Source organism: Eucyclogobius newberryi, unplaced genomic scaffold (genome assembly GCF_026437365.1).
Source record: "Eucyclogobius newberryi isolate DKJ021-1_F unplaced genomic scaffold, fEucNew1.0.hap1 SCAF_19, whole genome shotgun sequence".
In the NCBI taxonomy this organism is placed as follows: Eukaryota; Metazoa; Chordata; class Actinopteri; order Gobiiformes; family Gobiidae; genus Eucyclogobius; species Eucyclogobius newberryi.
In genome coordinates this window covers 33192616-33216439 of record NW_027315823.1, presented here as the reverse complement: position 1 = coordinate 33216439, position 23824 = coordinate 33192616, and the positions used below count along the sequence as shown (strand labels likewise).

General features: G+C 43.5%; 1 protein-coding gene and 1 non-coding gene across 2 annotated transcripts in view; both read right to left on the bottom strand.

Moving 5' to 3' along the window:
- Positions 1 to 908: 908 nt before the first annotated feature.
- On the bottom strand, positions 909 to 981 carry trnaf-gaa (transfer RNA phenylalanine (anticodon GAA)). The gene has a single exon. It is a non-coding gene; the product is annotated as a tRNA-Phe (tRNA).
- A 6612-nt stretch (positions 982 to 7593) lies between these two features.
- LOC140366046 (G-protein coupled receptor 22) overlaps positions 7594 to 23824 on the bottom strand; it is a 39262-nt gene continuing 23031 nt past the window's right edge. The window contains exons 2-3 of the mRNA XM_072452703.1: positions 8164 to 11523; positions 7594 to 8121 (exon numbers count right to left, since the gene is read on the bottom strand). Coding sequence (XP_072308804.1) covers positions 9770 to 11422 — 1653 coding nt within the window. The 5' untranslated portion in view covers positions 11423 to 11523 and the 3' untranslated portion in view covers positions 7594 to 8121; positions 8164 to 9769. The remainder of the gene's footprint in view (positions 8122 to 8163; positions 11524 to 23824) is intronic.

Genomic DNA, 23824 nt, shown 5'->3' with positions numbered 1-23824 from the left:
TGTTTAGTGTTCTGTTTACTGGGTTTCCTCAAATAAAGATTGAAGATGACAATATACATATTTTACACGTTGTAATTTGTGTTGTATTGTTATTATGGATATTATTACTGAAAGTTGAAAGGATAAGATAAACTTTATTTGTCCCACAATAGGGAAATTCCAGTGTTGTAACACAGATTAGGCACAGAAACAGATTACGCGCAGAAGTAAATTATAAAAAAACAGATAACTTGTAGAAAAACTCTTATACTCTTAATAAAAAAAAAAAAACACTATTTTTTTACAGCTGTTGAAGAACTGAACAAAATTGCACTATTTTGTAAACTGTGGAAAAATACTAAAATAAACATGTTTGTATTGCCCTTACCCTCTTAGGGTGAGCGAGCTCGCCTCTCCACAGATCTGACCTGTAACTTGGCCTTGTGGTGTCATCGACTTGTCTCCACTGAGATATACAAGTGTAATGCCATACTGAGGTGGTGAGGAGCCCTCCACCTGAAAGGTTTCATAGTGCTTCTTTAACTGTGAATAGTCTGTGTTGGTGACGTATCTCAGTGTCTCTGTCTCTGTGCCACTGCCACTTATTCTACATCATCATCTCTTATAGGAGTGTATTGTATAATGGACAAAAATAAGCAGTTAATTAACTCTTCACGTTTTCTTGTCAGGGCCTTTTCATGTAGTTGTTACTGGCTTATGTTGCCAGAACGGCTCGAAGTTTGGACAAACATCGCCCCCTGGTGGACATCAAAACACTCAAAAAGCACCGTTTGTGTCGAGTACAAACCATTATAGACCCTTTAAATATCACCAAAAAATACATTCGCGCTTGCATTCCAAAATGATGACCAATTTTCTGACAATATTTTAAAGGTTCTATAAAAATGCATAAATGGCGACCACCTCGCTGCCGAAACCCGGGATCGAACCAGGGACCTTTAGATCTTCAGTCTAACGCTCTCCCAACTGAGCTATTTCGGCGCGGTTAGTTCTGACTTGCTTACGCTAAAAAAAGAAACATGATCGTTTTTATGGCACTAAACTAATAAGATTGGTGGTTTTCCGTATTCCATTTCCTTCCGCGTGCTCATAAATGCACGAGGTCGCTTTTGGTAACGGCTAAAAGTCAAAAGCGCGTCTGAAAGCGATTGGTTGTAGCGTTAGCTTACAGAGATGTTTATTTGTAATACTAGTCTGTGAAAGGACACTCGCAGTTTTCTTACCTTTCCATGCCAAAAACAAGACAGAAGATGATGCACTAGACACCTCCGCGTAGTGTTGGACACGCTTTACCAAAGCACACAGAAGAGGGCGCTGTTGTCCACAAAAAGAAAACGCTGCATCAAATGGGACGCCACTGTACACGCCACTGTACGCCACTGTACACGCCACTGTACGCCACTGTACGCCACTGTACACGCCACTGTACGCAACTGTACACGCCACTGTACGCCACTGTACACGCCACTGTACGCCACTGTACACGCCACTGTACGCCACTGTACGCCACTGTACACGCCACTGTACGCAACTGTACACGCCACTGTACACGCCACTGTACACGCCACTGTACGCCACTGTACGCCACTGTACACACCACTGTACGCCACTGTACGCCACTGTACACGCCACTGTACACGCCACTGTACGCCACTGTACGCCACTGTACACGCCACTGTACGCCACTGTACGCCACTGTACACGCCACTGTACACGCCACTGTACACGCCACTGTACGCCACTGTACACGCCACTGTACGCCACTGTACGCCACTGTACGCCACTGTACACGCCACTGTACGCCACTGTACACGCCACTGTACGCCACTGTACGCCACTGTACACGCCACTGTACGCAACTGTACACGCCACTGTACACGCCACTGTACGCCACTGTACACGCCACTGTACGCCACTGTACACGCCACTGTACGCCACTGTACGCCACTGTACACGCCACTGTACGCAACTGTACACGCCACTGTACACGCCACTGTACACGCCACTGTACGCCACTGTACGCCACTGTACACGCCACTGTACGCCACTGTACGCCACTGTACGCCACTGTACACGCCACTGTACGCCACTGTACGCCACTGTACACGCCACTGTACACGCCACTGTACGCCACTGTACACGCCACTGTACACGCCACTGTACACGCCACTGTACGCCACTGTACACGCCACTGTACGCCACTGTACGCCACTGTACACGCCACTGTACGCCACTGTACACGCCACTGTACGTTCAGATAAGTTAAATACAGATTTTCCTATGCTCATCCATTATTTTTCATAAGAAGTAAGCTTCATCTCTAACTTTCTAGCCAAATGCCTCATGACAAACTTGTGTTGATTGTGATCATGATTTGGACAGAGAAGAAAAGTCATGAAATTGGTAGAAGACAAACCTTCTGAATTAAGATAAGATAAGATAAGCCACAATGGGGAAATTCCGATATTGCAACACAAAGTAGGTACAGAAGTAACTAATGGAAAATGAAGAATCCAATAAAGATGTTTATCACGGGACAAGAGGCTATAGTGGACTTGTGATCCATAATCATACTGGCATCTATTAATCATTTGAACTGGTCAATAGCCCTGGCGTTTGTCAAAGTCAGATGTAATTAAATGCTTTGCCATAAATCACAGTTTGTTTAGAAAGATTGCGTCAGGGTGCAGGAGTGTGGAGCCTAAGGCAGAAATAGAGTGTCTCTTTTTGCCACATTTGCTTTGAACACTTGTATATTGAACCATGGATTAGTTTTTATACATCGTTCATTCTGATCATACATCAAAACAATTTGCAGCTCAGAACTGTTGTGTTTTTGTGCTCTGGACGTGGGCAGCGACTTGAATGGGCTGCTAATGTAGATGAACATTTGACTCATCCAATACTGACCAATCAAAATGTTGCTTCATGCCACAAACAATTATATAAATATCCTGTACATATTGTTTCATAAACCTCTCTCAAATGATGAAGCATTGTTTTGTTTTAAATATCTATTCTTCAAGACTAATGGAGCTTTTTGATCTGATTACCTTTAAAAAAGTTTGATTCCCAGAACAGATGAGTGCTAATTTGGTGAAAGTGAATTAAGGATTTCATGGTTTGGTCACAGTTTGGTCACATAAATAATTGTTGAATTGCAAGTGTTTCTTCTTATACTAATCACAAGACAAGTAGATAATTTCATGACCTCCAAGTAGTAAATTGTCTTGCTAATCTTGTTTCTAATGTAAAGCATTTTTTACTTGTTATTGTTATATAGTTGGTGCTTTTTCACACAAATCTTATGATGCCAATCATCCAAATGATGCCTCCCTCTTTCTCTGTGTCTCTCTGATGTTTTGTTCCACTGCCATCCCTCAAGGTGACTTTGCTTCCTCCGTAGACACAGACACTGCAGCTGTTGGCTCTTTGTTCTGGGGAGGCCTGAGTGCGCGGACGAGAGGCGCAGCCTGCCAAAGAACCACAAAATTGGAGAAGCTGGCGAAGTGGGGGTTGATGATATTACAAAACAGCATAAAAGACAATGATTGTTCATAGGACCACAGCATGTTTAGAATGGACTCGAACGCTCAAACGACAGACTTGTGAAGGAAATCAAAGTGTCGTCCTTAGTACTTGTACAGTCAAATATGAGATAGTCAGTTACACATTTTTTAATACAACAATAGAACGTGCTCAGGTAGAAGTACTTCAGCTGTAAATCTAACATTATGTGAATGGAAAATGTAGCTTTGACTCAAACTGTGGTCGTCCACAAATGTCATTTGAAATGAGCTTTTAAAGCCTCACTGTGTATGATTTCAGCAAAACATGGTTTGTATCTTTTTCTGGTGAAGGGCACATCACATGTTTGTCTCCATGGATACATTCTTACTTTACATTCAACATTCCACAGAATGCCATAAAACCGATCTATGTGCATGGAGACAAAGTCACTTTTCTGGTGGCAGCACTGTAATAATGCAGAGCTTTAATGTTTTGCCTGAAATGTTCTTTTAAAGAGATTCAACTTATCTGGTTTCTCCATGGAGACAAGCAACTCCAAACACGCTTCGTAGATAAACTGCTCCAGCTACAGAAGTCCTGACCAGGTCTAGCTCAAGATCTGGAGATGGAGATGCAGGTAGTGACCACTGCTCCTAAGGAGATGCTCCAGCGGCATTGGACAATAAAGTCTACCTTAGTCACAAGTCAGATCTGTGGATCTATTGTGCAAGATGGATTATTTGAATTCCATTCTATGGAATGTGGTTCAATTGGAAACTTTTAAAATATTTCACAGCTAATTATGTGTATTTTAAGCACAACTTATTTAAGTAGAGACACAACTGAGTCCTAATCGAGGTTTTTGACATGGCAATATTTCAGAAATGTAAACTGAATGCTCTGTAGATGTTGAAATACATCAGGCGGTGCTAGCATCGCAGTAGCATTTATCCCGAATCTACCGTTAGCATTCTTGGATAGTTATAAACACTTGGGCTGTTAGACCACTTCATTCTTCTCCGTGCCTTAGTATCTGTATTTGGGACAATATTCCTCCTAAAGTGTGCATTTGCTCTTGTAGTTGTTGAAGAGTAGATGATAGATCAACTCCTCTACATTGAAATGAATAGATTACTTCTCCCACAGAGGTCCGTTAGTGGGCGTTCCCTTTGCTGCTATATCTGTAACATCTCAGAGGACGCCAGCAAGTGAAATGAACTCTCTACCAGAAATGTTACAAAAGAAAGTGTTTTTACTCTTAAATTATACTCAAGACCTACGGTAATCATTTACAAGACTGCACATCTGCCTTGCTTGGAAAATGGTATCTTCCACCCTTCTTGCTGAAAATGTTTTGTGTCTTTCGTTAGTGATTAGTTGTCACTTCACAGTCACAGCAACGCAAAGCATCACATTCTGCAATAAATATCTAGGGCAGCGTTTCTATATTTAGGAATTAGAGAAACAGAAAGACAAAGAGACGGAAGATGAAGAAAGAGAGGGACAGCTCGTGGAAATATGGACAGAATCAGAGACAAATCCAGACAGTTAATCCAATGGAGATGTATTGAAGTAAACTGCATTGTCAGATTAGCAAACACTGGGGGAATAAAACTACTTTCATGTGCAGTTTAAAGACTTCTTAAGGTCAAAGTTTAGACACAATTTTGAAAATGCCAAAGAGATCACTCTAGTGCAAGACCGTGCTTGTCATCAGGATGCTATTTTTTACCTCTGAAACTAGTAGATGATGTTGTTTGCTTGGTACATTTTCTGTTAGGTCAAAGAGAGATGGCATTTTCAGTACTGGTTTTAATGTTGCTAAGGAGAAAAATTTAGCTAATAGTACAGTGTGTATCACTGACAGAGCTGCAACTGCACAGGACGACCAAAGGATGACCAAAGAACGACCAAAGGACGACCAAAGGACGACCAAAGGACGACCAAAGGACGACCAAAGGACGACCAAAGGACGACCAAAGGATGACCAAATCTGTGTCTCGCTTGGAACCAGGAGGAAGCAGGTACCAAACATTCGTTGGTTCGTCGTCATGTCCCACTTGCGAAGCCGGAAATCCAAGTACAGTTGAGTGAATTCTGGTGGAAAAGTTACCAATTACTGTTTTTTTTAATCATTGCAAATTCAAAAACTTAATAATGGCTCAAGTCACAATAATCCTGTGTGTATTTTCTTTGCACTTGTGGGGACACAGTGTAACACAAAAAGGTAAGGTCAAAGTACATACTTGTGTGTTTAAGTCTGGTATTGATGGGGCTTTATTTCATCTTTTCAAGGCGTCCTGAGCCTAAAAGTGACCTTATTGTACATGTTTTATTTCCAGTGGTAGGGGAAACTGGAGCGTCACGAGCAAACCGAAAGAGAGGTATTCGAACCAGGGATCCTTTTGCAGTGAAGTGAGAGCTGTGCCAGCGTGCTTTTATATTCTGTAGCTATAGACTGACCCATAAAATGTATAGCATATTTTCTGCTGTGACTTAGGTTTGAGTCTAGTTCGATACATCTTTACCCTTGTGGTAAAGAAGAAACCAATTTGTTTCTACACTGCACATATTCTTCAAACTATCAAATTCAGCCTCCAGTGTAAAAACTACAACAAAAAAACAATTCATAAACAATTCACTCATATTGAACCCAAAAGTAGATAAATAATACACATAAACATTATTTATATCACCAAAGATTTACAAAGATTTACAGTCAGGTTTATCCATCTTCTTCCGCGTATCATGCAGGAGGCAGCAGTCCAAGCAGGGACTCTCAGACTTCTCTCACCCCAGACACTTCCTCCAGCTCCTCTGGGGGGATCCCGAGGTGTTCCCAGGAGCCCCCCGTCCAGGAGGCTCTGGAACAGATGCCCGGGTCACCTTGCGATGTGGAAGAGCCAGCGGCTCTACTCCGAGCTCCTCTCGTGTGACTGAGCTCCTCACCCTATAAGGGAGCGCCCAGCCACCCTGCAGAAGAAACTCATTTCGACCGCTTGTATCTCCGATCTTGGTCATCACCCAAAGCTCATGACCGTAGGTGAGGTAGATTGACCGGTCAATCGAGAGCTTTGCCTTTCGACTCAGCTCCTTCTTCACCACAACAGTCCGATGCAGCTGATTCTCATCTCAGCCGCTTCACACTCGGCTGCAAACCGTCCCAGTGCAGCTGCAGGTCCGGGTTTGATGGAGCCATCAGGACAACATTGTCTGCAAACAGCAGAGATGAGATCCTGTGGTCCCCAAACCGAACACCCTCCGACCCCTGACTGCGCCTAGAAATTCTGTCCATAAAAATTATGAACAGAACCGGTGACAAAGGGCAGCCCTGGCGGAGTCCAACATGCACTGGGAACAGGTCTGAGCACCTCCTAAAGGACGCCCGAGGGACACGGTCGAAAGCCTTCTCCAGATCCACAAAGCACATGTGGACTGTGGTAATCAGGTAATTATCAAAAAACAGAAATTGACTCGCTTGGATAGATAACCTTTTTAATAATAGGATTTGTTATGTTCTATACAATAACACATTATATAAATCTTATACAATACTAACCTTTCTCTATTCACATGATCAGAAATGTACAATACAGTGTACACACATAGATTATTAACACAAATACAGTTGTATGTATTTCTTTACAGTAAAGTTCTTCATCATAATAGCTTAATTACTTTCTGTCCGGCAGATGATTGTGACCAAAAGAGTCGTTTGACCCAAAAACCTCAAAGCAGACACATCATATTTACATCCCTGAAAAATGTACATCAATTCACAGACGACCTTCTCCAACCTGCTTCACTTCAGTGTGTTTGATGATGAGGATAGCCCAAAGGTCGTGGAGCCCACACAAACTTTTAAAATCTATTCAAAGCCTTTTGTTAACATACATTACACAAGTGACTAATCGTTTACAAGCTTGAATCTAAAACGCTGCAGCACTGTGTAAATGTTAATAAAACAAGATGCAGTTCAGAATGGAACGCACATTTAGAGGTGGGCAGTACAATGGCATTTAAGTAATACTCAAAAATGCTGCAAAATGAGTGATAATTAAACCTTAACTAATGTTTAAAGACATTATTTATATGTGTTGGGGTTGAAACTAGAATATTTTGCCATCACTAATAAGGGCTGATCCCAACTGAAACTACTTTGAACATGATAACCAAACATTAGAAACGCTTGAGTCGTTGATATAAACAGCTCAATTTCATTTTAATTTTGATAATCGTTAACTGTTTTTGATAAACCTGGACGTTAATGTAATGTTTTAATCAAATGCGTAAGCTAAATGAAGAGCATTTGGTCAGAAAGGGCATTTGTCTTAGAACCAATGCTAAATAAGACTTCATTCTTCATGCTGTTGGCCACGAGATGAAGGAAAGATCAAAAGAAAGATGACATTTTCAACATCCTGTTTGTATTCTCAAGGGGCTGAAAGGTGCAGCAGTTCTACCACAAGACATCCAAAAACAACTTCAGTATTTTTGTCCTTTTTATTTATATTTTACACAGTGCCCCTGCTTTTTAGACTTAGTTTTAAAGGCGCTGTACCTGATTCTAGTTCCTTTAAAACGTGAAAAACAGAACTCGTTCATTTGAAACTTTTTGCCATGATCAAAACGGATTCTTCACATTTGTATCACATTCATAGCCTCCTAATTATTCACCATGAAAAGTTTATAAGAACGTTTCACAACTTTCAGAGGCCAGAGCGGAGTTTTATCATCATTGCTAACAACAATTAGCATACTGACGGTGCTCCAGCATTACTTTCAGGTTTGTGGACAATAAAAACGCACACAGCGGTCTTGTTTTGACCCTTAGCGTTGCTTTTACAATATATATCTGTACTCGAGCATGACACATTTGATTTGATTACAAATCAGGTACAACTCCTTAGACACATTTCAAATTGAGACTTGAAGCCCTGAGGAGAAAGACACATGAGTTTAATGTGTCCAGGACTCGAGCAGCTAAACCAAGCTCTGCTCTCCAGCACACATCCCCTTGTCTGCAGTCTCTCGCATCCAGAAAGTTCTACATCCTATTTAACCTGCAGTTCCCAAAGAGATGATCTCAGTGGAAGTCACATAAAAATGCCCTTTTGATTTTCATTGTGTGAAAAATCTGGAGCAATATTACAGTGGCTTGTCATATACACATAGTTACAGTTTAATGGGATGTGTTTTTGTATTGCGCCTGGGGGTCTCCTGATGTTTGATGAGAAGATAAAGTCCCCTCCCCTCAGGCCTCCCATTGTTTTAATCTAAATCGCAGCAGTAACTGCGCTTCTACATTCTCTGCGTTCACATCCAGGGGGTCATTGCTTAGTGATTGTGTAGTTTATTGCACATCTTCTTAGGTTTTCAGTGTCTTCCATCTCTCCAATAAGCACCCACACACCCGCAAACTGTACATGCACAAGCCTAGAAATGCACTCGTACCAAAGATGTAGTGTATCAATATTAATGATGCTATTTCTGTGGTTAATTTAAAAACAAAAATAATATCATGCCTTATATTTATGTTGGAGTCTTTTGAGTACAATATGGTGCATGTTTTAAATTAACATATAATTTTTTATTTTTTGCAATTCCCTGTAAACTTGCCTGTAAGTCTTGCATTTATCTGCATTTAATTATTGTTCTATTATTAAGATATGTGCAGACTAAAACATCTTTGTAAACATACAGTGAAACATTCAGCACCACAATAATTTACTAGTAGAATTTACTAATAATAACCGAATTAAGGCATGAAAAATCAGGGGACAGCAACCATTTATGTATGTTTCGCTGAGAGAATCTGTGCCGGTAGGTACCAGTGTGCTTTCACAGAAAATGTTCAAATGCAGTAGGTGTGTTTTAATATGTGGGTTTGAGAGTGCAAGAGATTTCTGCCTCTGACTTGTAGAGCTGTGCGTTGGTAGAAGCACATGCAGGTTAAAAGTGCACGCAGGAGCAGTGATATATAAAACGGTGCACGCAGGGAGTCCCATGGTCATAGTGCTTTGCAAGTGCTGCTGCCGAGTTGCAGTGTTGAGTGCTGCTGGTAAAGAGTAAAGTATTGAATGTATAGTAGCTCTAATAATGTACATCAGCGTAAAAGCCCCACAGATTTCTCATGACTTTTGTAAACGCCATGGCTCTTGGTAGATCATTACCCATTTTACGATTTGTCCTTTTGGAAATTCTAATAAATATCTGTCTATAACCTCTCACAAATGTCCACATTCAAACTCGTGGTCCCTCACTCTCTCACTGCTTCTGTCAGGCAGCGGTCAGTCCCATCGCTGGCCTCCACTCTGGACTTTCGAGCTTTTCTCTGCCCTCCGCCCTCCACCCAAGAGTTATGAATGACAGTTCCTCCGCTCGGAGCCGGGTCCACCTGCAAAAGAGACACCACCCTTTTCTTGACCCGTGTTTTGAGCGCTCGCCGCAGCTTCTGCCTAGTAAAAGCATAGAGCAGAGGGTGGAATATTGTTGTTCCATATGCCATTGCCAAAAAGCAGAGCCTGAGTCGGACTAGGCTGTCGCTGGGGCCCATACACAGAATCAGGACGTTTACTAACGACAGAGGAGCCCAGCAGCCCAGGAAAGTGGAGATGATGATCAGAGACATTTTGAGCACACGCCGCTGACGCTCCCTACGATCTCTGTGTCTGCGCACGGCTCTTCTCAAAGCGATGATGGCGGACACTGAGGCCTGGACTCCCACGGAGGAGGCGGGCAGAGGCGTGTTGCGGGTTTGGGCCGACACAGAAGGCTGCGTGGGAGAAGCCGGTGTGGCAGGTGTGGTGGCAATGGGAGTGGTAGCGGCAGTGCTCACTGTTGTAACTGTCGCTCCACTGTCGGACATGCCCGGGGGGAAGGAGGACAGCGTGGGTGGAGACGTGGGGGTCGGCGTGGGGCAAGGGAGGAGCGGAGGGTGAGAGGCGTTCTGGTTCTGGTTGGAGGAGGCTGCGTCTGTTGGCAGGCTCAGATCCCGCTTCTTCTGCCTCCTACAGCGGATCCTGCAGGTAGAGTCTTTGGAACGAGAGCCCCTCATCATGTGGGAGCCGATGCGGATGTTCAGGGCCTGGAGGATCCGAGAGTATGTGAACAACATGACGACCACAGCCACAAAGAAACAGGGCACCTGCAGTAAAAGGTGGTAGTACATCGCCATGCCCGTGTAGTAGCCCTGCCCTCCTACACACAACAGTGTCCGGTTCTGCCATGCCGGGCTCAGATGGTGCGGAGGAGACGAGGGCAGAGCGGAGGGGGAGGTGGAGAAGGACAGGGCTGGACCTATGGTGATCTCAGAGTCATCAAGTTCCTCTTCCTCATCTTCACCACTGGAGAAAAAGTCCCCCTCGAGGAACGGCAGAAAGAACACAGCCAGAGACACTGCCCACACTGCAGCCAATAACCAGCTTGCTCTGCGTGGGGTCAGCAGGCGACTGGCCGGCCGCACAGAAATGTCATAACGATCCAAACTGATGACCAGCACGTTGACTGCAGTGGCCACACTGGTGAACGTAACACAAGCCTCATGGAAACAGCACAGAGTGGCCAGACTCCCCACTCCGCTCCCATTGGCAGGCACTAGGATGACGGCCACAGTCAGAGGCAGACAGAGCACACACACCAGGATGTCCAGCACGTGGAGGTTCACAGTGACCAGGTTACTCACTGAGTCCACCAGGTTGGACTGAGCGCAGTACAACACCAGCACTGTCAGGTTACTGCTGAATCCCAGCACCAACTCCAGCATTAGCACTGTGGTCAGAGACACCTGGAAGCCCAGAGGGTACGGAGTGCTCCAGGCCTCGTCCGCGGCCCCTCCGCCCCCTCTGTCCAGTGGGCTCGCCCCCTGCCCATCGCTGGTCTCCAGAAGGTCACGGTAGCCTTCGGTCTCCATTGACCCACCTCACTGTGTCACACATAGCCACCACAGCAGCAGCTCATGCTTCTCTTCTTTCTCCTGGCTCCAACGAGACCCGAACCAGGATGTGCTCCAATCTGTAAAACACATAATAATTAAGGTCAGGAGGTTGTAATGAGGTATTTAACCAGGCTAGGTTGTGGAATCTTAGAAGACATGCACGGCCTCTACTAAGGTGAGCAGCAGAATAATTGAATCTTTCTTTATATTGAACCTCTGAGTCATAACAACAATACTCAGCTCTTGGCACATTTCTTTAGCAGACGGTGTTAAAAAATACAGCATCATGGCAGCTGGCCCATTTTTGTTTCATATTGCGACACAGATGTTTTCTTCCAATGCTAATTTGTGAAAATCTGCAGTCTGCAAAATATTTTCTTTTCTGACATACATTACATTGTTCCTTAATTTGAGTGGGTGGAATTTAATTAACTCTTATGCAACAATTAATTGGGTCAACATTGAAGCAAGCACAGCGTGTATATATGTATTACAGATGGAACAGATCAAATCTATTTCTTCAAGGATCTGATCTGAAAAAAGGCAATACATTTCTTGACCTCCACGGTGAATAAGCGACATCTTATTATAAATGTAAGATCATCGTGCTGTTTCTCCAGTGTAATTATTCTGTCGGTTGTGCCTCTGATCTTGAGATGGCAGGGACAGTGGTAGAGACCCTGTGGTGCATGTCAACACATGCGGTCTGGAGAACAAGTGTGGCAGGAGCTAATAGTGCTCACTGAGGGCCGTAATGAAGATGAATGGATCAATGATGCACAGAGAGCGGCAGAAGAAATATTGTAATCGCATTCTCTCTGCTCATCATTCTCAAAGTATGTCGTATTGTTCATATTGGTTTGCATTTAAAAGGTGGGACTGGACAGCTTGTGTGGGGAATGCTGGCCAGTTTTCTGTCCCCAGCTTTAGTGCGACAGAAAGTGGGTGTGGTCACAGCTTCCTAATGTTATTTTTGCAGCCTTTATAAACATTTTTATTAGTGACGATGCACACCATGTTTTAGGCGTCCCCAATATGTTCCCCATATCCACTGCCTGGATTCAGCTACGCAAATACAGTAGGTCCGAGCTGCTGCATGGGTGATGATCTTTCAGCTGCAACATTATATACACCCGACTGATGCACTGAGTGGCTTCTCATTTCTGAAACAACTGTGTGGAAAGACAAATCCCGTGGTCATGGAAAAGTGTGTTTGAGAAGGGTCAAATCACTGGCATCGAGCAGAGAAAACATCAAAGGAGAAGGAGAAACCAATGGACTACAGCTCTGAACCCCAGTGAGAGTGTTTGGGACGAGCTGGAGGGGGATTTGTGCAGTGGTCACTCTCTCCATCATCAATACAAGATCAACTGGTGAAAAATATAAATATTTTAATATTGCAGAAGCTTATTGAATGTAAATGTGTGCTGTAATCAAAGCTAAAGGCGGTCCTACCAAATAATAGAGCGTGTGACCCTTTTTTTCTGTGGACTTGTTTTTTATAGACAGGCAGTGTATCTTCCACCTCTATCTGCAATTGGCAAATATGAAAATACAGCTCATACAAATTCTTCACAATGCAACTCACCACATCTAAATTGTGAATGGAAAAGCATCAATAGCCATGCCAAAATAACACATGTCCACAAATTATAGTTTGAAAAATGTACATAACTAAATTTCAAATGTACTTTCCCCATCACAAGCACGGAATGGGATGTGAACTCACGACCCTCCTCACAAAACAGGCAAACTCAATCACAAGTGGCACACTTTTTACCATTTCTAGTCCTCCAATCTTTAAATTAAAGCTGAAGTACCCAAGATTTTTTTCGTATAAGTAAAGCATGTTTCCACCCCAGAAAGTATTGTAAAAGCAGAAGGTTGTGGAAAAAACAGTCCTCCACATGCTGTCTTACTCTTTTAACTATTTTATCTTTTCAAACTTGTAAGAACGAGCCATGTGAGTCACTGTATGATACTTTGGACACTTTGGGGTGAAAGCTGATACATGTGAATACTAATGAAGTGCCAAAGGAGTTGTGAAAGCTGGGAACTTGTTAGATAGTTCTACATACCTACTTTCTTCACTATTTGAAAATTATGTACCGCAGCTTGAATAAAAGAGAAAAAAACAAACTTCACACTGAACATTGGGTATATATTGTTTGGAGTTGTAAATAATTGCCACCTATTGAAAATATTCAACATAGATTTAGTTGAAGTTACACAGTATCTGGTCAAAGTAAATATATTGTAACTCTGGAGTGCCATCGGAGTTACATAAAACATCAGAAACTGAGCAGAATTACCAACAAATGCAGTGAAAATAGCACTTTGGATCCACAATCACTTTACAGAAAAGGCGACTGAATGTGTGTGGAGCGGCCGAACAAAGAGGTGCTACAGGTGAGGCTGTAGCGGGTCGACCCTGGCATTTTCCTCTTCAACAGCTTTTGTTCTCACTTTCCTGCCTGTCCTGTTCGCTCAGCTTTATTTCACACCTTTTGGGGAATTATTTGTGGCTTGGAAGGGACCTGCAGGCGGCACGGGGCTCGGTGCAGGACAGTGGTGCGTCTTAATCCACTAATGGGATCCGTGGGGCTCGTGGCGTGGAGGGAACATTGATTTAAAAGCATCATCGATCTGCCAATTTAACAAGGCCTGAGAGCGAAGGTAGACTCAGCGATCCTCTCTCAGACACCTGCGGCCCAACTACAGCGCCTTCATAAACCAACAGGCCCGTTATTTATGTCTTGTTATCACTTCTGTAAAACTTGTATGTGTTTTCTTGAAGCTGTAGCATGTCAACGTTTTTAAATAGCTGCCCTCCAGGAAATGGAAACAACCTTCACAGACGAATGGAAATATGGAATACGCTGCTCTGAATGCCTTTTAAATAATAATGAATAGGAATAATTTCACTGTGGTAAACATTGCCCTATAATCAATGCTGGTATATGATTAAGGATTTAATTACAGTTTAAATGTGTACTATATCGTGCTTGGCGGTGTCGCACTGGTTTAAGGCGTGGCATACATATGTCTTAACACATAATCAGTCGACATGACATTCAGTGCTCATGCTTTTGATCACTTGCCCTCAAGAGATGCAAGATATGAATAATCAAGAGGGTTTCGGCTGGTACCAACCCACAGGGGCGTCTGAAATGTGATTGGCCACCCTAGTGGTCAGGCCATATCTGATTAGTTGGCAAATGAAAATGAGCACTTTAATGCATTCTGCTCAGTTCTCCTCACACCTAGGCCGCCTGATGGCCAAACGATCATTATGATGATTTATTTTTAAAGTTAAAATCGAACTGGTCACATTTAGAGGAGCCTGCTGTAATAAGGGACTGCTCTATTTGCCTACACTAGACAAGTAGGCAAGGCAAATGTATTTGTGGAGCATAATTTGCACACGAGGCAATTTCAAATCAATGTCAAGACATAAAAGAGAAGATTTTTTTTTTTTTAGTTTAGATTTGAACATTGTCAGCGTAGAGTCAGTGTAGAGACTCTTCAAGTAAACAACCAAAAGGTGTGAAAGCCATTTTTGCATAATAATGAGCTGAAACACCTGACCATTCTTCACGCACATACAGTATCCATACATCCCTTGTGCATATTGTGAATGTCACAGTGAAAACAGAGCTGGTTCACCACATCTAGGCCTATATTACTGTCAGTTTTTGAAATAGAACTTTACTGTAATTACCAAACACCATACGCCCCCTTCTGGCCACCCCTGTTTCCAGACCCTGGAGACCCCACTGCCACATCATATAAGTGAGGTCAAAGTGGAATGGTATTGGTGAGGAGACCAGATCAATGACAGATATTATAAACATTTAACATACTTTATGTGATATAACTGGCACGGGCAAGCCAAGTGATCGTGTCGTAGCAACAGGCAGAGAATTTTGTCTCTATGAATGTGGATGGTTGTTAACACCTCGGCATTGTGGGCTCCGTTTGCCAAATACTCTCTCTCTCCCCATTTCATGCTTCAGCTGTTCTGTCAAATAAAACCTTTGGGCCAAAGAATCTTGTTCTTGCTTCTATAAAGTATTTTATAATTGTTACAGTTCTATAACACCAGAAAACTATACTAACTATGTATGTAATGTTTTTCACAGACAGTAGCTTCTCATGTAGGAGGCGAGTGTTTTAGGTGGCAAATATAGAAAATAGTTATAAACCACAGCACTAAAACATCAGTTATTTTATTTGTTGCATAACTGACCTCTTGTGGTTGGAGTCAGCGTCTGTGGCCCTTTTGCAATTTCTAATTTAATATCACTCTTCACATAAAAAAACTACAACTTCAATCAAAAGACTTATTGCTAACAAGCTAACAAACAAACCAATAAAATAATCATGGCAAAATGTAAGATAATTCTGTTATAATAAGGGCACAAAGACATAAAGAACAAGCATGCAAGTCGTAAAAATAACAAATATATAATTGAAACATATATGACAACATGGCAGATAATAAGTGGTTGAACTCTTTAGAAAAACACAGGGAGAGAGAACATCTGCTCTGCCGCTCACATGAATGAAGTTAGTCATGGTTATCCACAGTCACTTGACCCGGTCCTCCAAAGGAAAGCACAAGTCATCTTCTGTTTCTCTGCTGATAATAATTACAAAGGAATGACTGCTGGAATCAAGAGCCCCAAATGCTTTTACTATTTATCAGAGTCTGTATGAAGAGAGCTGACGAAATTAGTACTTACGTAACTGGCTGTGAGTGAGAAGCAGTCGAAGATAAAATACTTCACACATAAGAATTGAAGGAGAAATGCCAGCTTTTTAGGGCAAGAAAAAAAAGGCTTTAAATAAACAAAAGATATGAACTACAGGGCAGAAGAAGTCAAAATGTGCACACTTTATTTTAAACTATATATGACAACTCAACAAGGAGATGATGGGTTCTGCAGTCACCTCCAGTCTTTAAGGACTAAACATGGACCGGCCTCCTGCTGGTGCCAGAGTCAGGACTAAACATGGACAGGCCTCCTGCTGGTGCCAGAGTCAGGACTAAACATGGACCGGCCTCCTGCTGGTGCCAGAGTCAGGACTAAACATGGACCGGCCTCCTGCTGGTGCCAGAGTCAGGACTAAACATGGACCGGCCTCCTGCTGGTGCCAGAGTCAGGACTAAACATGGACAGGCCTCCTGCTGGTGCCAGAGTCAGGACTAAACATGGACAGGCCTCCTGCTGGTGCCAGAGTCAGGACTAAACATGGACCGGCCTCCTGCTGGTGCCAGAGTCAGGACTAAACATGGACCAGCCTCCTGCTGGTGCCAGAGTCAGGACTAAACATGGACCAGCCTCCTGCTGGTGCCAGAGTCAGGACTGAACATGGACCGGCCTCCTGCTGGTGCCAGAGTCAGGACTAAACATGGCCCGGCCTCCTGCTGGTGCCAGAGTCAGGACTAAACATGGCCCGGCCTCCTGCTGGTGCTAGAGTCAGGACTAAACATGGACCGGCCTCCTGCTGGTGCTAGAGTCAGGACTAAACATGGACCGGCCTCCTGCTGGTGCCATGTCAGGACTAAACATGGCCCGGCCTCCTGCTGGTGCCAGAGTCAGGACTAAACATGGACCGGCCTCCTGCTGGTGCCAGAGTCAGGACTAAACATGGACCGGCCTCCTGCTGGTGCTAGAGTCAGGACTAAACATGGCCCGGCCTCCTGCTGGTGCCATGTCAGGACTAAACATGGCCCGGCCTCCTGCTGGTGCCAGAGTCAGGACTAAACATGGACCGGCCTCCTGCTGGTGCCAGAGTCAGGACTAAACATGGACCGGCCTCCTGCTGGTGCCAGAGTCAGGACTAAACATGGACCGGCCTCCTGCTGGTGCCAGAGTCAGTGAGTTTCAGAGTGAGGAACAATCTTTTGAATGTTCCAATATCCTCAAAATAAACAGGATGATGAGAATAAAATAGATACTTCAGCACTAAACAAACAAACAAACAAACAAACAAACAAACAAACAAACAAACAAACCACAATATACTTGAGCGTATCATGTTTTTGAGGAGCATGACCTGTGAAAAGGTCTTTGTACCATTTCACAAGTGTTCACATCTCATCTCAATACTTCTGTCCTGCAGTTTAACACAGAGAGAGCTAAATGGCCCTGACACATTCATCTGAACTGCTCATACCACAGAATCTTCAACATGTCAAGGACATTTTGTGTCTTTGTCACTACAGAGATGGGATTAAATGAGCAGGAGATTTCATTGACTAAATAGAGTCATATGTCCATGTCCATATATCAGCACTAATCAAATCTATTTCTATATTCTTACATTTTGGTTACAGCGCTCGAATAGTATCATTAAATGTCTGTTTGAATTCTGTGCTTATGAGCCCATCTGGTCTGCTCGCCTTTGTTGTTGTTGCTATTGTGTGCTTTTGTATCAAATTAATGAGCAGCGATTACAATTTACAGTTTCTTCGCACAGTTGTCAGCAAACATCAATTTTCGCGGAGAATGGTACAAACACGAATGAATGTCTCTTTTGTGAGCGTTTTCAGAATGTTTCGGTGCGCGTCAGTCATGTGTCTTTATGGGCGATGACCAAAAATGAAGCAAATTTGTTTTTCTAATATTGATCGATCTCATATTTGGATTTTATTTAATTTTGTCTCATTAAATACTTTGAATTAGTCTTAACATAAATATACAGACTTTTCATCTTTCTCCTGAAAACTGCTAGTAACGATCACTTCTAACAATTATTCTTTTGATTAATTGATTTTGATTGAGAAAAGGTCTTTGCATTTGACACTTTTACTAAACCCTGACAACCGCTTAAGGACGTGCTGATTGAGTATATTTACAAAGTACTTTTTTAGACTTATTTTATTATTTATTTTGTCATTTGTAAATCTTCTTCTGTCAGAGTCGTAAAAAGTCTCCTCATGGACCTCGTGGATTCTTCAGAAAACAATTCTTCAGAAAACAATTCTTTAACGGCTAAATTAGTTGGGGTTTTTTCCGTAATTGATTTGTTTGTGATAAATTGATTAACTTATGTCTAACCTTTCTCCAAAGTCTGAACTCTGCTCCAAACCATGTGCTTTTACTGACAAAGGATCGACTGTGAACCTTTCCATTGTAAAGACAAAAGCAGATCATTAGAAACGACTGAGTTTTCAGAATTGTACAATAAAGCAAAAAAGAAAAGAACAAAAAGGCAGAAGTGGTTTGTGGTTGCACTGGTCATTTTCACAAATATAAAGCTAGATTCTGACCTATTTCTATTGAATTGCTGTTTATGTCATTGTAAAATATAAATAAAATAATATATTAGAAATCAGAAAAAGATGTATTGCCATTGATTCACAAACAACAAAACAATAAATCATATTGGTTAAATAATAAGATATGACAAAATAATGGTATAAGCAAATGGTGTAACAATAAAAACAGACTGAATGCAAACACAAACATATAAAACTATCGGTATCACTTTATAATAACTGCACCTTAATTTGCCTTAACAAAGCATGAACAAAGATTTAATTCATAATGAACAAATAGTTTATTAAGCATGATTAAGGCATAGTAACTAATTAATTAAGATTAAGGTTAGGGTTAAGAGTTAGGGTTAAAGTATTAGTTACGTTAGCCTGAATCATTCTTAATAAACTATTTGTTCACTATGGATTGTTCATGCTTTACTAAGGCAGGAATACGTGTAGTTTTTATTAAGTCTTACCAACATATTTGCCATAATAAAATAGAAAACATAGCTCAATGAAAGTAAACAGCAACTAAGACAATTCTTTGGCAGTGGGAGAATATGCAAATCTTATCCATGGTAACAATACCTAATAAATCTGTTCAAGTGGAACAAAAACACGTCTTTTTGGTCACTTGTATTTGCTGTCGCAGATATTTCTCTGGTCCAGTTACCATCACTGAACTAAAGTGCACTGAGTTGTGTTGAGATATTATGCTCTTCCAAAATCCTTGTAAAACGATTGTGAGACACCTTTTGTTTTCCCCAGCAGAATGAAATCTAAATCGACTCTGCAGACGTTGATGCGGGAAAAGCAGTGACCGTGATTTGAGCTCACACAGCAACTTGCAGTAAAGTAATTTTCGAAGTAGTGCAATCAACACAGAGGCGCAGTAGGTGTTATGATTAAGTCTAATGATAGCGACGTCACTATGTTTAATCAAGCCAGAGTAATTAAAACTATAGTAGCCTGTAGTTTAACTTAGTGCAACTTAAAAGCGCGAGGGCGAGCAGAGAAGATCCAGGCGAAGCGAGGAGTGAAACGTGGCGCAATCAACCAGGCTTTTTGCCGCTTCAGTATTTATGACCATGGCCACTTTAGCAGAGCAGGTTGAGGAGCAGATGCTTTACTCTGAGCAGTATTTCTTTGCAATTTAGATACTAAAATGATGACAGGAAATTCAGGACGAATATGGACACTTACTAACCTTTATTTAACCAGGTGAGCACACACTGAGAGAAGGGTGACCTGGGGCAAATGGACAAGCATAGCAGCACTTTGAGAGACGCACAGATAACTAGACGTGCAGGTAACTAGACGCGCTGGTAACTAGACGCGCAGATAACTAGACCCGCGCAGGTATTTAGACGCGCAGATAGCTAGGCGCGTAGATAGCTAGACGCGCAGATAACTAGGCGCGCAGGTAACTAGACGGGCAGGTAACTAGACGCGCAGATAACTAGACCCGCGCAGGTATTTAGACGCGCAGATAGCTAGGCGCGTAGATAGCTAGACGCGCAGATAACTAGGCGCGCAGGTAACTAGACGGGCAGGTAACTAGACGAGCAGGTAACTAGAAGAGCAGGTAACTAGACGAGCAGGTAACTAGACGAGCAGGTAACTAGACGGGCAGGTAACTAGAAGAGCAGGTAACTAGACGAGCAGGTAACTAGACGAGCAGGTAACTAGACGGGCAGGTAACTAGACGGGCAGGTAACTAGACGAGCAGATAACTAGGCGCGCAGATAACTAGACGAGCAGGTAACTAGACGAGCAGGTAACTAGACGAGCAGGTAACTAGACGAACAGATAACTAGAAGAGCAGGTAACTAGACGAGCAGGTAACTAGACGAGCAGGTAACTAGACGGGCAGGTAACTAGACGGGCAGGTAACTAGACGGGCAGGTAACTAGACGGGCAGGTAACTAGACGAACAGATAACTAGATGAGCAGATAACTAGACGCGCAGGTAACTAGACACGCAGGTAACTAGACGAACAGATAACTAGACGAGCAGGTAACTAGACGAGCAGGTAACTAGACGAGCAGGTAACTAGACGCGCAGGTAACTAGACGTGCAGGTAACTAGATGAGCAGATAACAAGACGTGCAGATAACATGACGCGCAGGTAACTAGACGGGCTGGTAACTAGACGAGCAGATAACCAGACGCGCAGGTAACTAGACGAGCAGGTAACTAGACGGGCAGGTAACTAGACGAGCAGATAACTAGACGAGCAGGTAACTAGACGAGCAGGTAACTAGACGGGCAGGTAAATAGACAAGCAGATAACTAGGCGCGCAGGTAACTAGACGAGCAGATAACTAGACAAGCAGGTAACTAGACCAGCAGGTAACTAGACGCGCAGGTAACTAGACGTGCAGGTAACTAGACAAGCAGGTAACTAGACGGGCAGGTAACTAGACGGGCAGGTAACTAGACGGGCAGGTAACTAGACGGGCAGGTAACTAGGCGCGCAGGTAACTAGACAGGCAGGTGACTAGACGAGCAGATAACTAGGCGCGCAGGTAACTAGACAGGCAGGTGACTAGACGAGCAGGTAACTAGATGAGCAGGTAACTAGACGCGCTGGTAACTAGACGCACAGATAACTAGACGCGCAGGTATTTAGCCGCGCAGGTATTTAGACGCGCAGATAGCTAGGCGCGAAGATTACTAGACGCGCAGATAACTAGGCGCGCAGGTAACTAGACGGGAAGGTAACTAGACGAGCAGATAACTAGACGAGCAGGTAACTAGACGAGCAGGTAACTAGACGAGCAGGTAACTAGACGGGCAGGTAACTAGACGGGCAGGTAACTAGACGAACAGATAACTAGATGAGCAGATAACTAGACGCGCAGGTAACTAGACACGCAGGTAACTAGACGAACAGATAACTAGACGAGCAGGTAACTAGACGAGCAGGTAACTAGACGGACGAGCAGGTAACTAGACGCGCAGGTAACTAGACGTGCAGGTAACTAGATGAGCAGATAACAAGACGTGCAGATAACATGACGCGCAGATAACTAGACGAACAGATAACTAGACGAGCAGGTAACTAGACGAGCAGGTAACTAGATGAGCAGGTAACTAGACGCGCAGGTAACTAGACCAACAGATAACTAGATGAGCAGATAACAAGACGTGCAGATAACATGACGCGCAGGTAACTAGACGAACAGATAACTAGACGAACAGGTAACTAGACGAGCAGGTAACTAGACGAGCAGGTAACTAGACGAGCAGGTAACTAGACGAACAGATAACTAGACGCGCAGGTAACTAGACGTGCAGGTAAGTAGACGAGCAGGTAACTAGACGAGCAGGTAACTAGACGAACAGATAACTAGACGCGCAGGTAACTAGACGAGCAGATAACTAGACGAGCAGGTAACTAGACGAGCAGGTAACTAGACGAACAGATAACTAGACGCGCAGGTAACTAGATGAGCAGATAACTAGACGAGCAGGTAACTAGACGAGCAGGTACCTGGAGGAGCAGGTAACTAGACGAGCAGATAACTAGACGAGCAGGTAACTAGACGAGCAGGTAACTAGACGAGCAGGTAACTAGACGAGCAGGTAACTAGACGCGCAGGTAACTAGACGAACAGATAACTAGATGAGCAGATAACTAGACGCGCAGGTAACTAGACAGGCAGGTAACTAGACGAGCAGGTAACTAGACGCGCAGGTAACTAGACGAACAGATAACTAGACGAGCAGGTAACTAGACGAACAGATAACTAGACGCGCAGGTAACTAGACGCGTAGATAACTAGACGCGCAGGTAACTAGACGAACAGATAACTAGACGAGCAGATAACTAGACGCGCAGGTAACTAGACACGCCGGTAACTAGACGAGCAGGTAACTAGACGCGCAGGTAACTAGACGAACAGATAACTAGACGAGCAGGTAACTAGATGAGCAGGTAACTAGACGAGCAGGTAACTAGACGAGCAGGTAACTATACACGCAGGTAACTAGACGAGCAGGTAACTAGACGAGCAGGTAACTAGACGAACAGGTAACTAGACGAGTAGGTAACTAGACACGCAGGTAACTAGACGCGAGATAACTAGACGCGCAGGTAACTAGATGTGCAGGTAACTAGACGGGCAGGTAACTAGACGCGCAGGTAACTAGACGTGCAGGTAACTAGACGAGCAGGTAACTAGACGGGCAGGTAACTAGACGAGCAGTTAACTAGGCGCGCAGATAACTAGACGAGCAGGTAACTAGACGAGCAGGTAACTAGACGAGCAGGTAACTAGACGAGCAGGTAACTAGACGCGCAGGTATTTAGCCGCGCAGGTATTTAGACGCGCAGATAGCTAGGCGCGTAGATTACTAGACGCTCAGCTAACTAGGCGCGCAGGTAACTAGACGGGCAGGTAACTAGACGAGCAGATAACTAGACGAGCAGGTAACTAGCCGAGCAGGTAACTAGACGAGCAGGTAACTAGACACGCCGGTAACTAGACGAGCAGGTAACTAGACGCGCAGGTATCTAGACGAACAGATAACTAGACGAGCAGGTAACTAGACGAGCAGATAACTAGACGCGCCGGTAACTAGACACGCCGGTAACTAGACGAGCAGGTAACTAGACGCGCAGGTAACTAGACGAACAGATAACTAGACGAGCAGGTAACTAGACGAGCAGATAACTAGACGAGCAGGTAACTAGACGAGCAGGTAACTAGACGAGCAGATAACTAGACGCGCAGGTAACTAGACACGCAGGTAACTAGACGAACAGATAACTAGACGAGCAGGTAACTAGACGAGCAGGTAACTAGACGGACGAGCAGGTAACTAGACGCGCAGGTAACTAGACGTGCAGGTAACTAGATGAGCAGATAACAAGACGTGCAGATAACATGACGCGCAGATAACTAGACGAACAGATAACTAGACGAGCAGGTAACTAGACGAGCAGGTAACTAGATGAGCAGGTAACTAGACGCGCAGGTAACTAGACGAACAGATAACTAGATGAGCAGATAACAAGACGTGCAGATAACATGACGCGCAGGTAACTAGACGAACAGATAACTAGACGAACAGGTAACTAGACGAGCAGGTAACTAGACGT